The sequence below is a fragment of the Dufourea novaeangliae genome, unplaced genomic scaffold (genome assembly GCF_001272555.1).
Source record: "Dufourea novaeangliae isolate 0120121106 unplaced genomic scaffold, ASM127255v1 scaffold78, whole genome shotgun sequence".
NCBI lineage: Eukaryota > Metazoa > Arthropoda > Insecta > Hymenoptera > Halictidae > Dufourea > Dufourea novaeangliae.
This window is the reverse complement of record NW_015373959.1, coordinates 1,021,560-1,045,604: the sequence shown is the minus strand read 5'-3', so window position 1 is coordinate 1,045,604 and position 24,045 is coordinate 1,021,560. Positions and strand designations below refer to the sequence as shown.

The window sequence follows — 24,045 nt, the reverse complement described above, 5'->3', positions numbered from 1 at the left end:
TTCACATAAAAATCTATAATATTTTAGACTTAGAATCTATAGATTTGTCACTTATAATGCACGTAAGAATACTAAAAATCAACAATTTGATTTGTATTATATGTTTCTAGTCTTGAAATACAAACTACCTACTTGACTGAATGAAATATAAAACTGCTATGAAATGCAAACGAAAAAGAAGAATTCGCTGATATGATGTAAAATTGAGACTTCTGATTCATGGAATTCAAACGAATAAATCTATTTTAAAATGTTTCTTACGAGAGCGTTGTGATGCCTAAAGTGATTAAACTTTGACACTTACTTTCATTGTTATTAATATAATGATTTCGCACGCAATACATGCCTATGTATTACGCAATGTTTCGTACATTTAAATTGTGTAATTTCTTAGTTTTTCAATTGAAATGTTTGTGATTAAGTAACATATATCGAAACCAAACTTTTTGTCACTGCATTATTTGTACAATTATACAAAATGAGTACAAAACCGATTTTCTTAAAACCCGGTAAGTTAATTTCTCTAAATCTTCATAAACTGTAGTGTTGATTGTTACGACAACATATCTTTTACTTTTAAATAATTTTAAGTATTCTGTATAATTATATGATGTTATATATTATAAATAAGGTATAGTTTTAGAAGGTGTGGTATAAAATAATGTAGAACGTAACCTAGTAGACATTTAATTTACACTGTTTTTGAGTGATTTACATTTTGCACAGGCATTCTGTTGAGAGAAAATTTATACTTCTTTAATAATTGTTACAGGAGATAGCATGTGGCAGGAGGATAAACCTGATATAGAAGCACATTCATCTACACAATTTGTATACAATGCGCATCATTCACTTGCACTCCATATGCAACGACAACGATTACCTACCTTCAAATACAAAAGTCACATCATTTATCTATTAGAAAAGTATCAAACATTAGTTTTAATTGGAGAAACTGGATGTGGAAAGAGTACACAACTTCCTCAGGTAAGTAAAGGATTAGATGTATTAAATGATCAGATTGAACTATCAGAATTGAATCAATAAATATTCTTTTACATGAAATTCATGTAGTTATAAATCTTAAAAAGAATATAGTCAGATAAAGATAATTTGAAATACATTTTGATTTCCAATACTTAAGCCGTAAGATTAATATAATTTACTTTTAAATTAAATACACTTCAGATATCATTGAATTTGCTCAGCCTTTTATTTTTAATCTGTGAAACTAGTTAAAGTACACTTTATATTGTTTGCATTTGCGTAATAAATTTTTATACAATGTTAAACCTGGTATGTTCATGGTAAGAGTATCTAAAAATTTTGAATTGCCTAAACAAAATGGAACGAAAACATTTACACATAAAATTAATTAGTTTTCAGTTGGCAATAAATTACAATAATTCAGAGTTTTTTAATATTTTTTATTCAGAAAGTTGAAAAAATATATTTATTCTTATTATTATAGAGGAACTCAATACAAATCCAACAATAACAATAATGTCACTTTTTGTAATACATGTTAAAAAGAATGGGAAATATTTTAAAGGTAAATGTAAACAATAGATGAACGATATGTATGAATAGTACAATCTTCTCAATATGTTACTGCTACAAACAAGGTATACGATAGACCAATTACGTAAGTTATTTCCGCGTCAGTATCGATGGGGGCTCCGGAAGCCCTTGTACTTACCATTTTACCGTCACATCCAATGTAACCGACAATTACAAATTTTAGGCATTGTTAACAAAAGTAAGCTATTCTATACGTTTCATTGATTGTACCTATGCCAAATGTGACTTGGCGGGAATAATTGCCTGCATTTTCACAAATATTTAAGCAATAACTTCAGTTTTTACGAAATACATTTTTCTGTTTTTAAAACAAATTTCATATAATTTCCATTGTGTTTGTGATTTGTTTCAAGCTCTTCAACTGTTATAATGTAAGAGGAATAAATGACACAATTTTAATTTTAAAATATGATTTCATTTTTCAATAAAAAAAATTGCAAATTTTTATTATGTATAAATTTTTCCTATTACTATTATAAGCTTACAAAACCCTAGATAACCGTCATGATGAGCATTGAGCACCCTATAGTGTGCACGCGCACGCGCACATATAGACATTTTATGACTATACGTTGTGCCATTTTATGATTCTATTATATCGAAAACAAGTTTTGCCAGTATTACACCGCCTGCTTAAAGAATAGTACGTGTCTCAACAATTTTCCTATCATTGTGACTTCCATAAAATTATACAGAATAATTTAATACTTTGGCTATATTACGTAAATGAGAACAAACACGATATTACTGTTGTTATAATTAATTATTTCATTATTAAACGTACAAAAGAAATTATGTGACAACAGTGCGACCAAATTTTTACGACATAAGAAAATTTTATATTATTTGAATTAGATTAGATTACAGATGTAAGGAACAATCAAGAATATTATTTAAACGAACTATGTAATTATTATACGTTCACCAACATGGTATATATTAACTGATCAAAGTAGTCAGTCGGAATCTGCAAGATCCCGTGTAAGCATGTGGAGTCGCGTCACGTCATATCTGTAAGAATCGGAGCAATTTACGCTATAGAGTGAAGTATTACTAACTACATTGATTGTATCAATATACTGGAAAATGTGACGACAATATATATATTATATGATATTGAATAACTAAAAATAGTTATGAGTGAGTCTTATAATAAGTTCAAAGGTTGATGACTTTAACTGTGATAAACGGTCATTATATCAAACAATTGATAATGCAGTAATGTCATTGTTTTTTGGTAATGATGAATGAAAAAAAAAATACATTCCCTACTTTTTCTTAATTCATCAAATAAAAATCTACCGAAAAACATAAATATTACAATATTAAATATATTCAAGTGGTGAAAGCCTTGCTAAATAATTAGCAAGAATGTAAATCTACATTATCCTTATGACACATATACTGCATTTACAGCCATTGTGAAGGAAGAATATATATGGTACCATAAAATGCAAAACATAACATGGATTTGTGATTAAAATAAGTTTTGCAGCATACAGTGCCAAAGTAATGTACAAAATGTTTGGTACAACAACTATAGTAAGCAAGTCCTTCCTAACAATTTTGATATTACTGACATTGTATGTCTTTGGAATGGATCTTCTGCTATACTCTAGAATACAAAATTATGATGTAAGACCAATACCAAATGGTACACAGTATGTTTCAATCATACCTTGTGATATTAATCCATTATGTACGGTAACAGTTAAGGGATTAATGCTAGATCATCCAAATTACTTTCTCTTAAGTCCTCTTGCAGCAATCATGGATAATCTACTACAGATAAGCAATTCTTGGACATGGGTTACACCAAGTGCAATCAGTTGTTTTCACGTAATAGTAGCAGTAATAGCTGGTAAATGTGTTTCCAGTGACTCATTGTCTCATAGACGCTTAGGTGTAATACTTTTTCAAGCAAGAACATGGTTGGATGATCTAGATGGACATGTTGCTAGAAAAAGAGCAAATATTGATGGTGAACGTTCAGATGTTTGTTCGTCTGGCTACATTGTTGATGGTGTTTGTGATGCTTTGGGCTGTGTGGCTTTACTTGTTGGCCTATATCAATTTCTTGTCCGTAATTCAAGCCGACGCGGAGGATACGATAAACTACCGCAACTACCTGTCTCTTCAGTTCTTGACACTGGAAATGTAACATCAAAATCTTCAAACACAGCACTACGTAATATATTACTGATGACCCTGCATTTATTCCTGATCAGTGCTGCCTGGAATCGATATATATCTTTATACCAAGATCTACTTGAGACTGATAATAGAACACCATCGATTACTAGAGAACACCTTTACGTCAGACAGACAACTATATTCAGAAGTTCGTCATTTTGGATAATTATTCTATGCTGGAAATTTGTTAATTTTCATGCTGTTATGGATTATCTGCTTTTGGCAATATTCTTTGATCGTGTAAGAGAGTATATCATCAGACTTGTAAGATGGGCTTCATATGTACTTGTCCTGTTCCTTGTGTATGTAACTGAATTTCATTTTCTACGTGCCTATGCATTTGTACAAGGTGTACCGTCGTTTATCGATGAAGAGGTATCTTCGTCAGATGTTTTCACTCAAAGATGACAATATGAATCCTGGGAAAGCATACTTCCTATATTTATTAATCATCGGTGATATATGATGACCACATTAGCTCTTTTACATTGAAAATTACAAAACCGTTTGTCTACAGAAATAATATTTCAACAAAATTTTTTGTATCTTATATTTTTCTCCATGTATTTTGTATAAATAGTAGACTGATATATGAGAAAATATACATGAGCCCTTAAATGCTGAATTAATATAATATTTATATATGTAGTATTAACATATTATTGTTGCTGCTACAATTCATTGGTTAGGGAAGTTAAAAGTTCAGCTAGGCTTATCTTGCCTATTGCTATTGTCAAGCAGTATACATGAAATTGTAATATTCATTCAGATTGCCGAGTATTCAATGTCAAACCATGCCCTTTTTATTCATTCTCTATCTCTTTTAACTACTCGATGCAATTACTGCACATGTGTCTATATGTTTTACTTTTGGGGTAGTTAATATTGCATAGATAATTAATTGAATGTCAATTCATTTATGCGGTTAATGTGTAAGTTTAAAATAACAATACATACTGGTGGAAGATCTTTCATACTCATTAATTCTTACATACTTAATTTTTTTTTCTCTTCACGTGTTTCTTACATTTGTAATTCAACATAAGATTCAACATAAGATTCATTTTTCGATTCAATCATTTAATTAAATTATAGTATATAAATTGTATGTATATACATGGGCTAAGTAATGTATGGTGATATGTGATAATTAGACTGCAGATTTTATGCATTTGTAATATATGAGTTTGTCTAAAACTCAATATACATATAGTGAAATATTTAATAGACATTTTATGTGACTTATTATAGCATATAAATAAATATATGTGACTATATTTTCAATATAGTGTAATATTTAACAGTTTTTGTGATTTAGATTTTGAAAACAAATTTTCATTCAATTCCAATCTCGATAAATTAGTCGATAAGTAATCTACATCTGCATAAACCTCCGCAGTCTAATGCTAATTCTGATTGTTAAATGCGCGATGATACAATTTTGTATTGTTTACATAAAATAATTAACGACCTCTTGTCTCCTGTATAATGTAAATGTGATCCCATCATCACGAGTTACCCAGTTTGTAACACTTGTAAGTTTGCCGAGGTCACATAGTAGGGTTTTAACATACCTGAACCGTTGTAACGGGCTTTTATAATGAAATCCGATATAAATATGACACTAAACCACGAAGACGTAATACATGTAATTTCCTACCGTTACCCGATTATCCACGCCAAGATTAAAACTAACAGAGAGGTTCGATAGCGTTAGAGCATCACGTTGAACTTGAAAATGCATTTGACCAGTGTACCAATCGTGTTTGTGGGAAATATAATCTATACTTATCTAACATACGCACATTATCAATTCAGTTGTCCTCGCCCCGATGTAGCTTACAGTCGTAGTCGCACTAGTACTTGATATTATGACCACGATGTCACGATCGCACCTGAACAATGTTTCTACTAATTTTGCGCCTTGAAGCGGGATATTCTTTATCAACCACCATTTACAACTTCTAGGAAACGTGTCAGGTTTATTGCGATAGCTGATAAAAGAAACAGACGGACCATTGTTAGTAACGAATCATTGGTCAAAACTCTTCAACGATAAAACTTTCGAAATTTGAAATTACGATTTTTTATTCCACTTTTTATACGTTTATAGAAATTCTAAACACTATTATTATTTCGTATTATTGTCTTTAATTTGAGTACTATTATTATATCGTATTATTATTATTATTTCGTCTCCTTTTTTCACTGTTAGTAAATTGTATGTAGTTACTCAGCAATTCACGACGACGTGGAATCTACAATTCATCCAATCAATTATCCCACCTTTCCCTTAATGTCGCGATACGAATTGTATGTTCTTAAAAATAGCCCGATTTATGTATGTCGGGTTTCGACTTATTTTCATCAGGAGAATCTCCTAAATTTATTTATAACATTTTTAAGAACGTACACTGAAAGGAGTAAAAGTGTACATTTTTATTCATGGGGGATTCGTTCTGTTTGTTACATTGTAACCGGAGTCGCCCGACTGGCCCTGGCCGGTTCCAGCCGTTCTGCTCGCGAGCGGCTCGGTAGCTCGGTTACCCATCACGAGTCGTGAAACGTAAGCCGCCGCGGCGCGCCGGGCAAAAAATTAAGTGCTTGACAAGTTCCACGGCCCCCTTCCCCAGTGATGGGGATGACGATGTAGGATTTATCGAGTCGTTTTCGTGTTGCATTCAACGCGGGATTACTGAATTATTATAATACGAATTCTTATATACTGGGGAACACTGAATTATTAAAACACGAACGTTAACACGAAATGTAGCTAATCAGAGATTTCAGTCTTTCACGGACTACGGTCGTGCAGTTATTACCAGACTGCGAACGCTTATGCAAACATAGATTTTTGTGGATCACCTAGTATATAAAAACCAGAATCAAACAGCTTTTATCAGGATTCTTATATAACACTGTGTTAAACTAAGTTTTGGACGGATCGTTCATCGTATACTTAAATATGTATGTAAAGTCTACCGTTTGGTTACTACTGTTAAAGCCGTATCCCGTTGAAAAAATGATTCGACCGTCTCAAGTTGACATTTTTAACGGATGCTATGCATATCAATATTAGTGTGTCACTTGATTCCTAATGAAGCTAATTGTAAAACGTTGAATTAATATTTCCAAAAGGACGAGGCTTGTACTTACAATTAGAAGCCTCAACGGCAGTAAGTGTATTTAAAAATAACTGATTAACCCTTAGACGGCGGTGCCTGGTTCCGTTTGGTCTTGAGTTCTTATAAGCTCAATCTAAATCATCAACTTACAAATCAAATTTAAACTAGGAGTTATTCAGACTAGGTTGTATAAAAAGGCAGTTCTTTATGAATAATTATCATTGAAAATATGTTTACCAAGAAAACTGTTCGTAGGAACATTAATTACTTATTCTACCGTGGAAAATGAATAATCATTTCGATAAATTCTACAGTTTATAATACATAATTATTCTAATTAACTTTATATTCGTTGGTTGTATTATTATTAGCGATAAAATTTCCAACTTTCCCTGTCAACTTTATTTGTGTGTTGTTCAGTCACGAAGGTGCTCATTAATATTAGAAATGATTTTACAACATAATAAAAGAACCCAAGAAATAACGTATTAACTTTTCATTAACATTTTGTAAAAATGTAAATTTATCTACGGTAAAAGGCGAATGAGTAAATAAAAAAACCTTGATAAGTTTAATTTAACCCCCTGATGAATTTTTAAAGATTTCGGAAAGTCCGCTAATCCTAGGAGAACGCTGTATTCGCCTATTTTTCAACAATTCATATAACTCAGAAACAAAGTCTCGAATGCAATTTTACCGTCATCTATTCTCTCTTTTTTTTTATGTACAATAATTTAATATTCAATAAATGCGTCAAAATTTACCGTTACTTCATAAAATGATTACAGTATCTTCTTGAAGCAGGATGGTGCGCAGACGGTAAAATGATCGGTATCACCGAACCAAGAAGGGTTGCAGCAACCTCTCTGGCTAATCGTGTGGCTGATGAACGGAACTGTGTGTTGGGCACAGAAGTCGGATATTCTATACGTTTCGACAATAGTACGGACGAAACGACGAGAATAAAGGTAACATATGATAATCAAGAAACAATCACAAAAGCTTTTGAATTACATATTGGGTAGTTTGGAAAGTTCGTAGCGTTTCTAAGGACGGAATTACAATCTGTGTATATTTTTCAATTTATATCATATTCTTATTTACTATTTCTTTTTGTTTTTCACAATTTCCGTCTAGTTTCCAGTTACAACTTACATACAGCTATATATAACTTCAGTTGTTTTAGCTAAACAGACTCCTCAGCCTACTTCTAAGTAGGCTTTGTTATCGAAGCTTACATAATACAAAATATTCTAGCAATCTAACGGAATAATCATATGACGGGGCATAGGTTAATTAATTGGGTAGATGTTATAAAATTTTCCAGTCCAGGTAAGTGTAATTTCCTTTGTACGAGTTTGATCGAACGCGATGAAAAAGGATTTGGAGGTTGTTCATACGTTTCGTCGGTATTGCTCACAGAAGAAAACAAAAAAGCAACAATTACACTTGTACAGCAAATACATATGTACATTCAATCCACACCTGGTAAACAGTTGTGACTGTTCACCATATAAAATTCGTTTTTTTTCCTTCGGTCAGCAAAAATGTAACGGAGGCACTGTGCTCCAAACACTACAAACTTTCCGAACGACCTAATGAAAATATTACATGTTTAATTTAAAGGATTTTAATTTATATAAAGTACATGTTAGCTCCCATATACATATATGAATATATCTGTATACTCTCAGCTCTTTTATCTCCGGATATGTTGCGGGCTTTTTATTTCCTAGTCTTCATATCGCACTAACCGCTAATCACTGGCCAGTCATAGGAAATGCAAAATAAAACTACCTACTATAAATGCTTTATTTCAATAATTACGTATTATAATTTAGTCTTTTTTTTTATCAGCAATTTGAAATATCGGTACGAATATAATGTGAAAATTGGAATATGACGTGAAGATTAATATGGACCCAATGCGAAAATTAACCAGAGTTTTCTTGCTAGAAAAAGTACCGCAGTTCTATTATTTTCGATTTTTATAAGTTTATTCTAACAAAAAATGATAGCTACAAGCGTATTAAATACTAATCCATGTATCTAGAAATCTAGGTGGACTGAATAGGAGACAATTGCGTCCACTGTTTGTACGGAAGGTGTCATTTAAATCGATCTCCTGCGAATATCTTCGAAATGGTCGATGATACCGAAAAATATTACAGATAAAAGTTGAATGGTTTCGAGGGTCAAATAATTCGATGGAAGTGGTGTTTTTGTAGATGAACGCGTAGAGGGCATATTAAGAACAACTTTATTTTTTTAGACGGAGGCATATATTTGTTAACGGATTAATCGATGCAGCTCGCCATTCCCTATAAAAAAAGGTACAAAGCTATTTATGTCGAAAAACTATTAGTTTAGGAGATATTTTTACATAGAGATCTAATATTTAATATTCGTATGGATAGTATGTTAAGAAATTTCGTGAGAAATGCTAGAAGGGGTTGATAGATCATTTAGAAACCGTGAAGGCTGAAGGGCGCAGTTCTGAAAATTAACGAATTAAGGTAGTACACACGTTTGGTGTCGTATCTAGCTGGGGCTCCATATGGCGCTTCACACTTTTGATCAATTTTACCAATTTAATTTGAATAATTAATATTTTAAACTACTTGAAAATACTGAAATGGAAATAAATTTACAAACAACTGGGAAAAACAAAAATTTGTTTTCCTTATTGTAACAGAATTTAATTTTCTTTTAATTTTTAAGAAAAAATTGGAAAGTTTGTCGAACAAACCAAAAGAAAACAAGCGACGTTGATGTTCGTAACAGACATGCGTAGAAGATACTACCAGACGCATTGAAACCTAAGTTTGCATATATTGATCTTAATTTTTAGTTTTATTTGACCGTTAACACATCTTTTTTCCGTGCCATCATAATCTCTGTAAAAAAATCTATAACCACCTACTTTTTTTACTGAAAATGTCATTTTGTGTAACTAAATAAGCAGTGATTAACTTCTACGCATCAGCTACAATTCCACAAGGTTCGTGTTAAAAAGAATTTTTGATGTTTCTTTTTCAATAATTTTATCGTCGACCTTGCGATTTTTTGGTAGAAATCGAACGTTGAAGGTTTTAAGAATGTTCTGTTAAATTTTCCACTAAAGAGTATAGCAGGATAAGGGGGTCAAAAGTCCCCTTAGACCGATTTGGACTTGTAATGTACCATTCGAAAGCTTGTCAAGAAAAAACAGTTTGTGTCAAGTCTCAACCCTCCATCTGGACCAGGAGGGTAGTAATAGGAGAAATTCGGATTATTTTCCTCTATTTTCGTTGTTTAATGACGCGCAAAAATTATGTAAAAAATGTAATAGATAGTATTTATCGAGGCGCGTGTTGAAGACTTTTTTTGCGATGTTTTAGTTGAGTATCCTAGTTGTGGAAAATTCAAAATAGTTTTTTCTTATTGAAGTTTTAACGGCACTACATTTATCTTTTCACAGTAGCTACAGATTATCATAAGTAGTATCTTCAATTTTTTTGTGATTTTTGGGTAGGGTGCGCCGTAATTTAAAAAATCAAAAAACGATTGTTTCTGTGAAAAAGTAACTTGTACTTTGAATTTTTGTATTTCCTTTATTAAATAAGTGTATTATATTATTTCACGTGTTTCTACATTCAGCAAAATAATATATAAACTAAGAAAATTAAATTAACACAACTGCCTGACAGTATATTATATCCCTTATACATATATGAAAATATTTATTCATACATCCACGGCCTCTGATGGCGCAGCAGCTAAGTGCCCGATTGCGAAATCGTTGTAAATTCGACCGTGGGATGGAGCACCGCCTGGACTCATTTTTTTTTTATTACATTAATTATATTTCTTTTACTTTCTAACTAAATGACAATGACCAGTATTTATTTACAAGCACTTTAAAAATAGTTTAGAATATTTTTATTCTAAAATATGTATGAAAATAATTTTGGAATAGTTTTCATCGCATCGTTTCTTTAGCTATATATATTTTCCTTCCTCCAACACGTACCTCGATAAATACTGTCTATCACATTTTTTACAGATTTTTTGCGTGTCATTAAACAAGGAAAATAGAGGAAAAACCGATAATCCGAATTTTTCCTATTACTACCCTCCTGGTCGAGATAGAGGGTTGACACTTGGCACAAACTGTTTTTTCTTGACAAGCTATCGAATGGTATATTACAAGTCCAAATCGGTCTAAGGGTACTTTTGGCTCCCTTATCCTACTATACCCTTTATAATTATTAAAAATTTGCGTGAGCCACCTTAAGAAGGTAAACAGTTAGAGTAAAATAGCCAAATATGAGACCAATTTTTTTAAACACGCATAATTCTCGATTGAACATAGTTTTATTGAAGTACGATACATGTTTTAAATGTAAGATCTGTACACTTTTACAACATATTAGAAATTATAACAAAACAAATAGAGTTCCATCATAATAAATTAAAAAGGAAAGGATGCAAAAACTGGTCGCCTAATATGAGACCCAGGTTTCTTGTCGTTAAAACTTATTTTTTCTGTCTTTTTTTCACACATTGGGCATGTCAAATTAATTGCGTCTGCACCGCAGTCTTCGTGGGCCCACCGGTAACATTTGGTACACTGAACCCATTGTTCACCATGTACATCTGAAGAATAAAATCCTGTATAAAACAAGCATTCTGCATCATAATTTTCTTCATCAGCACTTTCATCGTTCAGAATAATGTCTTCTTCACACTTATCAGTTGAACTATCACTTTTTAGTTTACGCATCTCTTTGTAGTGCATTTCTTTAAATTTTTTGCGATGTTCAAGACTTCTCCGTAACGGAGATAGGCTGGAGTCTAATATTAGGCTACTTTACCCTACTGGTACCACATCGCGATATTGAAATTAAAATATCTCCTAAACTAATGGTTTTTCGGCACAAATAGCTGAATACTTTTTTATAAAGAACGACGAGCTGCATCAACTGATACATTAAATAATATACGATCCCATTTGAAAAAACAAATTTAACCCTCATATGTCCTCTACGCGTGCACCTACAAAAAAATTGCTCGCATCAAATTATTTCCCTCTCGAAACCGTTCATCTTTCATCTGAAACATTTTTTGGTATCGTAAACAGTTTCAAAAATATTCGCGGGGGATCGATTTAAATGTCTCACCCTGTATAATGCCATTTTCGACAGACCACCGGTGATTCGTTAATAATGTGCGTATTACTTAAGTAAAATAATTCTGCACGACCATTTGTTTGTGAAAAATAATCCGATTTATTCATCATTTTTTCAATGTGAAATCCGAGATCCAATGTGTGCAGTTTGATCTGTGACGATTTGTGCTACTAAATCCTTTGCGGATGAAATATTCATTACATGTTGATAGTATTTTCCCATTATTTTCGATTATACATATAGAACACTTACGGTACTACTAACAAATATTTGGACACTTGCTTATTTTCGACAGAGCTTATGATTTCACCTACATGATTTCAGTCATAGACGGAAAGATCTTGCAGTGATTTTATTTTCTTGTTATTATTATAGCTCTGTACCTAAAGTAAGATATAACAACACGATAAATTTGTTTTTTTGCGTATAAATAAATCAATTGACGGATATACAACAACAGAACTTGAGTCCGTAAGCCTTGTCGTTCGTGAAATGTATTTTATCTTCCATTCAATTTCCTATGCTATGGGTCAGTTAAAAACAGTTCTTCTGTACATAACATTAACTTAATTTGTTCTAAAAGCGGCGGGTACAATATTGAAAAATCATGCGTTTCACTTCGGACAGGCTACCGGTTAAATTTTTTGTTCGAATATATAATTTGAATTTCTAAACTGTGCACGTCATTGGACAGTTATAAAGATTGTTTTTAATGAGTAATCTATGCATTTCCGTGTCATTTACGTGCTGGTACTAAAAATCTACCAAGTATCCGGATACTTTTGACCGGTAGCGTACACGTTGAGAATAGATCGTTCCATACGTAATATCGTTTCTTACCTAACGTTAAATAATAAAAAAAAATTTACAATTCCTACGACAAAATAACCAAAAATGATCGACAACGAATAATAAGCACAGAGGGGAATGGTTAATAACTGTTACGATTAAAAGTACTCGTGGGTATTAATTTTGTTAAACTTCAATGATGTTTAACTTTATGTAAAACGAGTGTTTGATATGTGAGCTAAACGTATAGTAAAAATTCCAAAATAAGATTCAAGGCAAAATGATCCCTGATCGTTCATTATATCGACAGTACATGACGGAAGGAATTCTGCTACGCGAATTAATGGCCGATCCCTTGTTGACCAGTTATTCCGTCATCGTTATAGACGAAGTACACGAAAGGACACTTCTCACCGACATCATCATGGGACTCTTAAAGAAAATTATTCGGGTAAATTAGTTGTCGGAGTGTTTTCTTATAATTATTATTTAGGGTAAATGCACCAATAAATGAACGCTTGACAGATTTTGTAACTTATTAAAGTCGAACGTTAAATGATGTTAATATTAATAAATATTTGGCACATGAAAATTAGATTTTTTAATATCTATAAAATATACCTTTCTTTAACGTGTAGATTTCAATTTCAATAACTGACAAAATGTAATTAACTAAATTAAAAGGAAAAAACATTTTTCGCCAATGAATGAACAATCATAATTAAATGGACATTTCTATCCATTGGCGCGAAAATTGTTTGTATACATATAAAGCAAGCAATTGAAAAAAATCAATATTCAATCATTTTAATAATTTATTCGGTTTTATATACCTGGACCCCAGAGCCAGAGTGTATTAAGTCCACTTTTTAGAAAAACGACATTTTACACGTTGTCTGTATCAAATATTTCACTCCTTCCTGTGATAAAAATTATTTCGTTCCAAGTCGTCTAGTTTTCAATATAGGTACATAATAGTCTAAAAATGATATTAAGTTCATATTTATAAAATAGTGTAAAGTTCATCACATAAAGCAATTAACCTCTTGCCTTACGATTTACTTTCAAAGAAACATGCGTGTGCAGACAATTTAATTTAGCGCAACTCTGTGTGCGGAGTTATCATTAAACGCCGAGCACCGTTCTCTACAATAAGACAATGTTAGATAGAAAAGAACGAAAGAGAATGTGTAAATATCATAGTAATTTTTTTTACAAGTTAGAAGAAATTTATATAGTTTTAAAACATTAAAATATGCGGCTGGCGTCGCTCGTCAAAGCAGGAATTTCTACCGAAACGTAAATACCGGTATTTTCGGTTGAACCGTCGCCCTATGTAACCCTATACATATGTATAAGCCCTACCCTTACAGAGAAACCGAACAAATACCGGTATTTATTTTAGTTTTCGGTAATATATCGGTTTCGGTATAGCTTTGATGGCATAATACCGGTTTGAGTTCCTGCGTCAAAGTCGAGTTTGGCATAGAAAATGCATGCGGGCGAAACTCGCCATTTCTACTTAAGAGGTTAATGCAAAGTTCACCATTTCTACATATAGAGACTTGTCTTAGATACATTCAATAACACTGGTCAACATGATTTTTGTTCCAAGAAACATTTTTTGAATCTTATAGATTTTTTTTATACTGAATACGAATCCGTAAACAGTTTTTTGTCATCACCCTCAGTTTACGAGAAATTTGATTTAAAAAAAAATACAAATTTTCAACTTTGAATATTTCCTCTGTTCAAACATTAATAGTTATTCAGTTGATTGTTGCGTCAAATTATTCTGTAAACTGTCGCTTGCCTGTTGCTCGGTTGCCGCCTTTGAGTACCACTGCCAGCGACCCAGATTTTACTAAACTATTTCGCTTCTGTATTGAACACAAAACGTGTCTTATCATTTCTGTTAATGCTTTTCGGAAGAAACATGTTTACTGTATCTGCTGACGCAGTCAGATTATGTCCTTTTCCCTTTGATCGTTGTTCAAACATGTTCAAATGTTGATAATGCGATAACAACAAATACCATTTTATTCGGGAGAGTTTACAGAATAATTTGACGCAACAATAAACCGAATAACTATTAATGTTTCAACACAGGAAATGTTCAAAGTTGAAAATGTGCATTTTTTTTTAAAATCAAATTTCTCGAAAACTGAGGGTGATGACAAAAAACTGTTTACGGATTCGTACTCAGCACAGAAGAATTTATAAGAATCAGCAACTGGATGTTCGAAAACAAACAAAAAGTTCAATTTTGTTGACCAGTGTAATTCGAAGGTAGCGATTGTTTTTCGCTCAATTCTTACCGAACGGTATCATAGTTACAAGGTTTTACTCTCCTCTAAAGTATGAAAAGTGTGACTTGATACACTCTCGCTCTGAGGTCCAGATATAATGTTTATTTACTGGTACACGTGTTCATTTACTGGTGCATCTATCTCACCATGAAACTATTCCATTAAATGTGCCTAACTTTTGCCGGGGGCGAAATTTTTTTGTAGAAACGCAGGAGCCTAAAAATCGTTGTTTGCTCCGCTACCGTTGACGCGGAACAACTTCGAGACTTCTTTAATACGAACACTACGAAAGACGGAACCAAAGACACCGCGGTCATACTGACCGTCGAGGGTCGTCTATATCCGGTCGACATTTTGTTCGTGAAAGGTATTTATGTATTTGTGTGCACGCAACGGAGGACAAAATGTATTTCTATAGTGAGAATAACTTTTGAGTTGAAGAATAACCATCGTCTTGATTCTTTCAAATGAAATGTCACATTTTTCAGTTCTTTAATTATTCTTTATTATAGCACGCAAACATCGTCTCGATATTCGTTAGCTATTTAGAGATTCAAAGAGTTAATATTTTATTACGAAGAATATTGTTGTGGAAATGATAATTTCAAATGGCAATTTAATTTTGTGAAATATTTTGCGTATATAGTATCTCGTAAACCGCAATTAAATAAATTCTTTAATATAGTGTTAACACTATTTATGTATGTATTATAATTGCCGTTGTAAATACCCTTGTAGAGGATTTAAAGTTATGCCCAAATTTAATTTTTCCGAATTAGTATTTAAAACTATAAATTTTACATAAACTTTAGCGGTCTAATTACACTGTTCAACAAATTTTAACTTTTTACCGTTTTTGTAACCTCCAATAGACGTTTCTGATAGATCTTTATGAACTGAATACGAATCTGCAAACTGTTTCTTTCCAGCACGTTTAATTTTTTTGGAAATTGCAAATTTTCATTTTTGGAGCTGTGATTTTATATCTTTCATTAACACCATCGTTAGTAGAAAGGTCTGTTTCATCGCGTGGTTAGATTTTCTCCTAGACGTTTAGTTTTTGAAATAAATTGAAGAATATCAGCAAAACCTGGTGCTTTTTCGGTGTCCTTTTCACTTTGAACGTAATTTAAACATATTAAGATGTGAATAATATAATAACAATTTATATCATTCTGTTCGGGAGAGTTCAAATTATTTCGTGTCAAATGAAACTGAATAACTATTACTGTAAAAGCATCACACAGCTCCAAAGATGACAATTTGCAAAAACTGGCCGTGTTGGAAAGAAACGCTTCTGAATCGTTATGAAGTATTTTCGTGTTGAGCAGTGTTATTATACGGGGTGTCTAATTTAACTAGACCCGGTGGAATATCGTGTAAGGAACTGAAGGTATCAAAAAAGAATGTTCTTACAGAAGTTGTTCGGTACGAAAGGAAACATAATGTGGTGTAAATAATTTTTTTGTTGGTAAAGTAGTGGGGAAGATTTCAAGGCTAATTTTTTTTAAATAGAATGTTACATTTTATTATTCATAATGTGATAACGTTCGTTGAGACGAGTTTAACGATGTTTCACATAAGGTGATCCAGTGTGGTAGGAGGTCGTAAATTAGTGAAATTCGAACGAGTCTGTGTAACGTGATCGCAGCTTGTGTTTGTGCGCTACCAAACGAGAAATGGGAAAATTCATTATCTAGATAAAGAGCGATTAGAATAACGAATAAAAGATGAAAAAAGTATTTTACTATTCTTAACTGATTAAATATGGAAATTCCAATTTTTATAATAAAATAATGCTTCTTCTGGAATGAGTGGCCACTTGGCAAACAATTATTTTATCTCATTAACTGTTTAAAGGTCAAGATGACGCTCTGAGGTACTACTGCCTTTCACTATTTACTATTCGAATAAACTTGTGCCCAACTCTGTACCAAACCTTACCTAACCGTGCTACGGAGTCGTACCAGATTCGCAATTCGCATTGATCTGGCTCATCTCACTAGTTTACGACCTCCTACTACACTTAATCACCTTACATATGGCACATCGGTGAACTCGTCTTAATAAACGCTGTCGTATTATGGATTTTAAAAAAAAGGCATATCTGGATCCCAGAGCCAGAGTGTATTAAGTCCACTTTTAAAAAGAATGACATTTTACATGTTTTCTGTATCAAATATTTCACTTTTTCCGATGGCAAAAATTATTTTGTTCTAAGCCGTGAAAATTTAATACAGATACATAGTAGGCTAAAAATCATATTAAGTCCATATTTATAAGACTGTGTATGGTTCATCACATTCATCATAAATTAATGCAAAGTTCACAATTTCTTCATATAGAGACTTATCTTAAATCCATTCAATAATTCAAAAATAGCGATTGTTTCTCGATCAATTCTTATTGAATGGTTTCAAAATTACAAGGTTTTCGTACCTTTGAGTAGTTCTCCTCTAAAGTTTGAAAAGTGTAACTTAATACATTCTGGCTCTGGGGTCCAGACATACAATTTCATTTAAAAAAAAATTAACTTGACCTTGAAATCTTTCCCACTGCTCTTCCTACAAAGAAATTATTTATACCACATTATGCACCCCTTAATACCAAATAACTTTTATAAGAACATTTTTCTGAATACCTTCAATTTCTTACAAGTTACACTCCACCGGTTCCAGTTAAACCAAACACCCTGTATATTTAGCTTCATGTAAAGTTACAAGAAGCTCCATATTTAGCTTCAAGTATATCTGAAACTAAACTTACAAAGTGACCAAAACAATAGAAAAAAAATATTGCTAATTAACTTCTCAAAACACAGGCACATCCGTGTAGTGCAAATATTATTTAAAGTTTATTAAAACCACTTACTAGATCGTGAAACTAGAATTTCATTTTTTATTGCATTCAACTCCATTATTTATAATCTTGTTATTACACAAATACCTTTGTCCTCTATTACATGTGTATTTCTAATTAAACGTACAATTTATTTGTTTGTTATAGAACCAGTGGCGAATTATGTTACCAGCGTTGTGGACACAGCGTTGAAAATTCATGAGAACGAAGAACCCGGGGATATCTTAGCGTTTCTCACAGGTCTGGACGAAGTGGATCAAGCAGTTTCCCTTTTATCAGAGCATGCGAAACTGATACAAGAAGGCAAACGTAAGTAGGATGATTTTGCGTGGCAATGTTCAAATAATTCTTACCGTTTATGTCTAGGCGGTATACAAGGTAAGTTACATAACACTTTCACCTAAAATATCTCCGTTCTTTTTAATAATACGAGAAAATATTTGCTCCCGTGGGATAGTTATTGTGATAGAGAAGATTTTTTTCTGAAATTTCTAGGTCATCGTCGTTTTTTTTTTAAATAGGATAACGTGTTTTGATTAGTAAAACGTTATAGCTAATGAGAAGACGAATTTAACCATTTATAATAAGTTGACCTTCAAATGACCTTCGGAGTAGTTATTTTTCAAAAAGCATATCTTAACGTACAAAGACCGATGTTCATGCTTCCCGTATTCTGGTAGGTTCCCATTGATGTAAACACTGAAACATTGTCGATAGATATCTCTTGTTTATAAACTTGTGTCCCTCGACAATGTTTCAGTCTTTATATTAACGAGAGCCTACTAGAATACGGGAAGCATGAACATCGTTTTCGTACGTTAAGATATGGTTTTTGAAAAATAACTCCTCCGAAGGTCATTTAAAGATTGATTTATTATACAATGTTGAATTTAGCTCTTCATTAGCTGTAACGTTACACAAATCAAAATACGTTATCCCATCTAAAAAAAACGACAATGACCTTAAAATGTCGAAAAATATGACCTTGAGAAAAAAATCTTCTTTATCACAATAACTGTCCTATAAGAACAAACATTTTCTTTCTTACATATTTTCTCGTATCATTAAAAACAACGGAGATATTTTAGGTGAAATTGTTAGGTGACTCACCCTGTATGTATAGGGTGATTAACCTAACTCTACTATGTACCTAAATACTTATAAAATGTTTGTTATATTCAAAAATGTGTCGAATAAAAGTGTTATGGTATCGAATGGTGCACGCAATATAATAAATAGTTTTTTGCTATTCTGCTTTTGTATCGAGATATGAAGGTCACCTTGAGTTTTTTAATCGTATTGTGTGAAATTTGATCCTGCGATTGGAAACAGTGTTGAACGCTGAGTAAGAAATTGTTGGGGCATATGGGTTGAAAAACTAATAATTACTGGGATATTCTTCAGTGAATGATTATAAACTTTCATGAATGTAAAATCCGTACAACGTTTACAATCATTCTCCGAATTTGACGCCACTTAAATACTTGTACTTTCTTTTGAGACATCTAAAAAAACGAAGATAACCGTGACTACCAACGACATATAACTCAAGAAACATTAGAACGTTTGTCATTTGCACTTATTAAACGACTACACACTTGTATTGATTGTAATGAGCAACATTTTGAGCATTATTTATGTTAAAAATCATTTAAAGAATATCTTGGAAATTACTGCTTTTTGGACCCATATAACTTAGTAGTTTTTATTCAGTGTTGAATATTCTTTCCAATTAGTGGTTCAAATTTGACACATTACAATTAAAAAACTCAAGGTGACCTTCATATCTCGTTAAAGAAGCAAAATAGCAAAAAACTAATTATTACATTGTGTACCCCCCTGGATACGATATAACTTTTGTTGAAAACATTTTTTCATATTACCAAACAATTTTCAAGTTCATTTAGATGGCAGAGTCAGGTAAATCACCCAGTATATACTTAGTGCAGGCGGTAAAAATCGTTCAAGCTCCACGACAGTACCCTCGGTTGATTTTTCAACGTTACACAACCATTTGAAACAGATCCTACGGACTTTATTTTCTTTCTTTGTACATTGTTCTTCTTTTTCAGAGAAACTTTTACCCCTGGCTATGTATGGATCACTTCCAAACTCGGAACAACTGAAAGTATTTTGGAGGGCAGCCAAGGACACTCGTAAAGTAATCGTGGCAACGAACATAGCCGAAACATCTATCACCATTCCAAACATCGTTTATGGTAAAGATATAATGTTACGTCCGCAGAGATGTTCTGTTACCTCTTTACACAACAATATCTTTCTTTATCTAGAATGTATTTGCCATTTACTGGGCACATAAAAGAAGATTTAACTGCATATTTTTGAATGTTTAGTGTTTAGAAATTGCATACAAGATATTTTTTTCTGTAACTTCGAAATAAGTATTATTAACTGTTTCAATTTATTCCACTCGAAAAATTTGGTAATTGAAATGGATGACAATATGGTGCAGCTAAGCCGGGGAAATAATAATTGTCTAATAATGACTTGAGACGTACACGACTTCCATTTGACTCTTTCTAATTTATTTCAGTTAAAAATTTGATAATATACGTTAATTTACGATATACATATTACTAGGTATAATTATTATTTAGTAAAACTTCGCCATTTGCAGTGGAAGTTTTTTATGACGCTACTCAATAATTCCCTTAAATTAAGCTATTTGTAAATGAGAATATTCTAATAATGTGTTTTTAAATTATAAACTTTTTACTTGATTGTTTGTTATTAACAAAATATTACTATTTACATTGTTTCATCTTCTACATTAATAAGATTCGTCGCAATTGTAAATAAATCTATACACTAGAAATCATTTTCCAAGATCACACATTGCATCTATAGCAGATGGAACTTTTTCAGCAGACTTAATACATTTTTATACACAATATCTCACCGTTAAAAAAGAGTGATGTCATTAAGACTTTCTCTATTAATATTTAGTAATCGATTGCGGTTTTGTCAAAATTCCCTGGTTTGAGGCGGAAACACAGACGAATTCTCTGGTAATTGTCCCCGTGTCGAAAGCTTCCGCTAACCAACGTGCCGGTCGAGCAGGTCGAGTACGATCAGGAAAAGCGTATAGGTATGTTCTACAATTGCGTCTAAAACACATATTTTTCAAATTTTTATCTGTTCTCATTGTAGATTATATACAGAAGAGGCATATTCTGAATTATTTGATGCAACACCACCGGAAATGCAGCGTTCTGATTTGGCACCAGCCATTTTACAATTGAAAGCACTAGGCATCGATAATGTATTAAGATTTAATTTCCCTTCTGCTCCACCGAGCAAAAATCTTCTTACAGGATTGGAGTTACTTTATGCATTAGGTGCAATAGATAGCAATGGAGAATTAACAACGCCATTAGGTATCACAATGGCAGAAATGCCATTAGAGCCTGTTTTAGCAAAATCTCTTATAGTATCAGGTAATATTTTAATAAAAATATTTTTATATAATTATTTTCCAACGGAGAATAATAAGGATCAAACAGTTCTAAATAGAAAAATCTATGTTGCATTTCATATTTATATTCAAAAGTTTAAACAATGTATTCTTCATTACAAAAGAATTACTCTTTTCTACATTTTGCATACTTTCTTGCAACCATAATGGAAAGATTTATTGAGTTGAACGTTATAGGTTCATGCTAAATTTCAAACATTATTTTGATTCAAATTCGTATGGTTATTCACTTCTAAAGTAGTATTTGAAATATTTCAATTTTACAACACACCTGTGAAGCTTTATGTTTAAATATATGAAACTAATTTTATATGTGATATTTCAAATGGCATGTTAGTACTATTTATACTTAATACTTCGATTTTTAAATTAATTTAAATTTTAATTTAGTTTCGTTATACTAACTGATTTCTTTTGCGTACAGGTGAAATGGGATGTTCCGAAGAGCTTACAATTATTCTAGCTATGCTTCAAGTACAAAATATTTTTATAAGACCAGCTGGAGGTCAGGCTGCTATAAAGGCCAGAGTGGCACATAGAAAATTCGAAGTCGAAGAAGGGGATCTTTTAACCATGCTCAATGTATATACTGCTTATGAGAAAAATAAGGTATCTAGCTGGTGTCAGAAAAATTTTCTGAATTACAAAGCGTTACGACGGGCTACAGAAATTCGACTCCAAATGCACTCAATGATAAAAAGATTAGACATTCCATTGGTTTCCTATAATGGTAAATAAATATTACATTAAGTTACATATATATTATAAGACATAATAAATTCATAACAAACTTTGTCCTATTTCTTTAAAGGAAACGTACAACAAATTTTAAAGTGTTTGACCGCTGGGCTTTTCCCAAAAGCAGCATATTTACATTATACAGGAGTATATAAAACAGTACGTGGAAACAAGGATTTATACATACACCCAAATAGTTGTTTATACACACTTCAACAACCACAGTGGTTTGTATATGAACTTCAATATTTAAATTTTATTTACTACCATTTTATACGTTTTATTAAATTACCTATTTTTTCTAGGTTACTTTTCTGTGAAGTTTTACAAACGAATAAAACATACATGAAGGACATAACTGTGATACAACCAGAATGGTTGCTGGAATTAGCACCGCATTTTTATGAAAAAACATCGCTAGAATCTATTTAATACAATTTTTGTAAATAATTCCAATAATAATACAAATGAGAAACAATTAAACTGCTAAACCAGTATTTTCTATCCAAAACCATTAGCCTAGTATATTTATTCAAACGATGGTCAACAAAATAAAGAAAGAAGCTGGCAGAAAAATCTAGCAACAAGAATCAATTCATCAAAATGAACAAGCTCGCAGCCAATTAGCTCATATTATTTGCTATATAATTCGCCAACTTGTAGGTGATTATGACTGTCAATTTTATACCAAATAATAATGATTGCCCAGGTCTTACCATGTGGAGGTTGTTGCGAATAGAGACCCACCCCCCACCACGGCTACACCGCCCCACCCTTTGCGCTTTCTTCAATATTTTCCCCAACAGTTGTTGCTTTAATCGAAGCAGCCCCCTTGAAGATCTTCATATGAAGAGAACTACTCTTCACGTGAACATCACATTACTTAAGGGGTTATGCCTACCTATAAATTTTGAAAACATTGATTTTTGGGTTTTTATATTTTCGTACAGTACATCATTTCAGAAATATGGTATGAAGGTTTGAAGTTGATCCGACCAAAATGGGCGGAGTCACGCCCGTTTAAAGTATACGGCCTTGGAAGTTTCGGAGCAGATATGAAGTGGTAGAATCTCTTTCTAGGGGTGCGGAGTCATGAATACTGTGCCCCAATGCAATTTATGGTTGGTTAGAAAATACACAAAGCTATATGAAGCCGTAATACTAAGAATAACTATACATAAACAATTTGCCTTGATTCGGTTGTAAACCTGAGTTGAAACTTTAAACGTGTTTTTCTCAAAATCACATTTTCAAAATCGGTGACCAAAATACCTCGAGAACCGCTGCACCGAACTGTTCAGCTTTGGTAGACTCATTCTATACATAAAAATCTAGTGCCTGATCGTGGTTTTTTGTATTTAATTGCGTAGTTTTTATTTCATAGATCAAAAATGAACGATTTTTTGGGCGAAAATCGATACTTCGATTTTGAACAGCCGCCATTTTGTCGTAAATTAATTTTTCAGGATAATGGACGATCAGGCACTAGATAATTTAATATATTAACTAAATTTGCTCGGATTTTTTATTTTAAATAAACGAACACAGTGGTCACCGCAAAACGCCTAAAATAAAAACGCTGCCGGGAGATCGCTGATATTTCCCCCATTTATTTATATTTTGCATTGAAAAAATTATTCTAAGCACTTTAAAATGTACACTTTCGAATACAATGACGTATGTTTAAAAAAGTTTTCAAGTTTGTTAAAAATAAATTCCGAAAGTACATGTCATTTTTCGAGCTCGCAGGTAGGCATAACCCCTTAAGAGAAATGTTCGTATAA

At 32.3% G+C, this 24,045-nt stretch overlaps 1 protein-coding gene across 1 annotated transcript; it reads left to right on the top strand.

Moving 5' to 3' along the window:
- The first annotated feature begins 354 nt into the window (after positions 1–354).
- LOC107186372 (probable ATP-dependent RNA helicase DHX35) lies at positions 355–22,693 on the top strand. The gene is made up of 12 exons (XM_015574218.1): positions 355–509; positions 773–987; positions 7,688–7,867; positions 13,170–13,310; positions 15,373–15,535; positions 18,175–18,336; positions 20,100–20,246; positions 20,995–21,136; positions 21,199–21,485; positions 21,948–22,253; positions 22,335–22,488; positions 22,567–22,693. Exons 1-12 carry the CDS (start codon positions 479–481, stop codon positions 22,691–22,693), a joined length of 2,055 nt encoding a protein of 684 aa, XP_015429704.1. The 5' UTR covers positions 355–478.
- Positions 22,694–24,045: the final 1,352 nt, after the last annotated feature.

Coding starts and splice junctions, on each gene's coding strand:
- LOC107186372 (XM_015574218.1), top strand. CDS start 479: ATGAGTACAAAACCGATTTTCTTAAAACCCG. Junction 13,311..15,372: donor TCTTAAAGAAAATTATTCGG/GTAAATTAGTTG, acceptor ATTTTTTTGTAG/AAACGCAGGAGCCTAAAAAT. Junction 18,337..20,099: donor ACTGATACAAGAAGGCAAAC/GTAAGTAGGATG, acceptor CTTCTTTTTCAG/AGAAACTTTTACCCCTGGCT.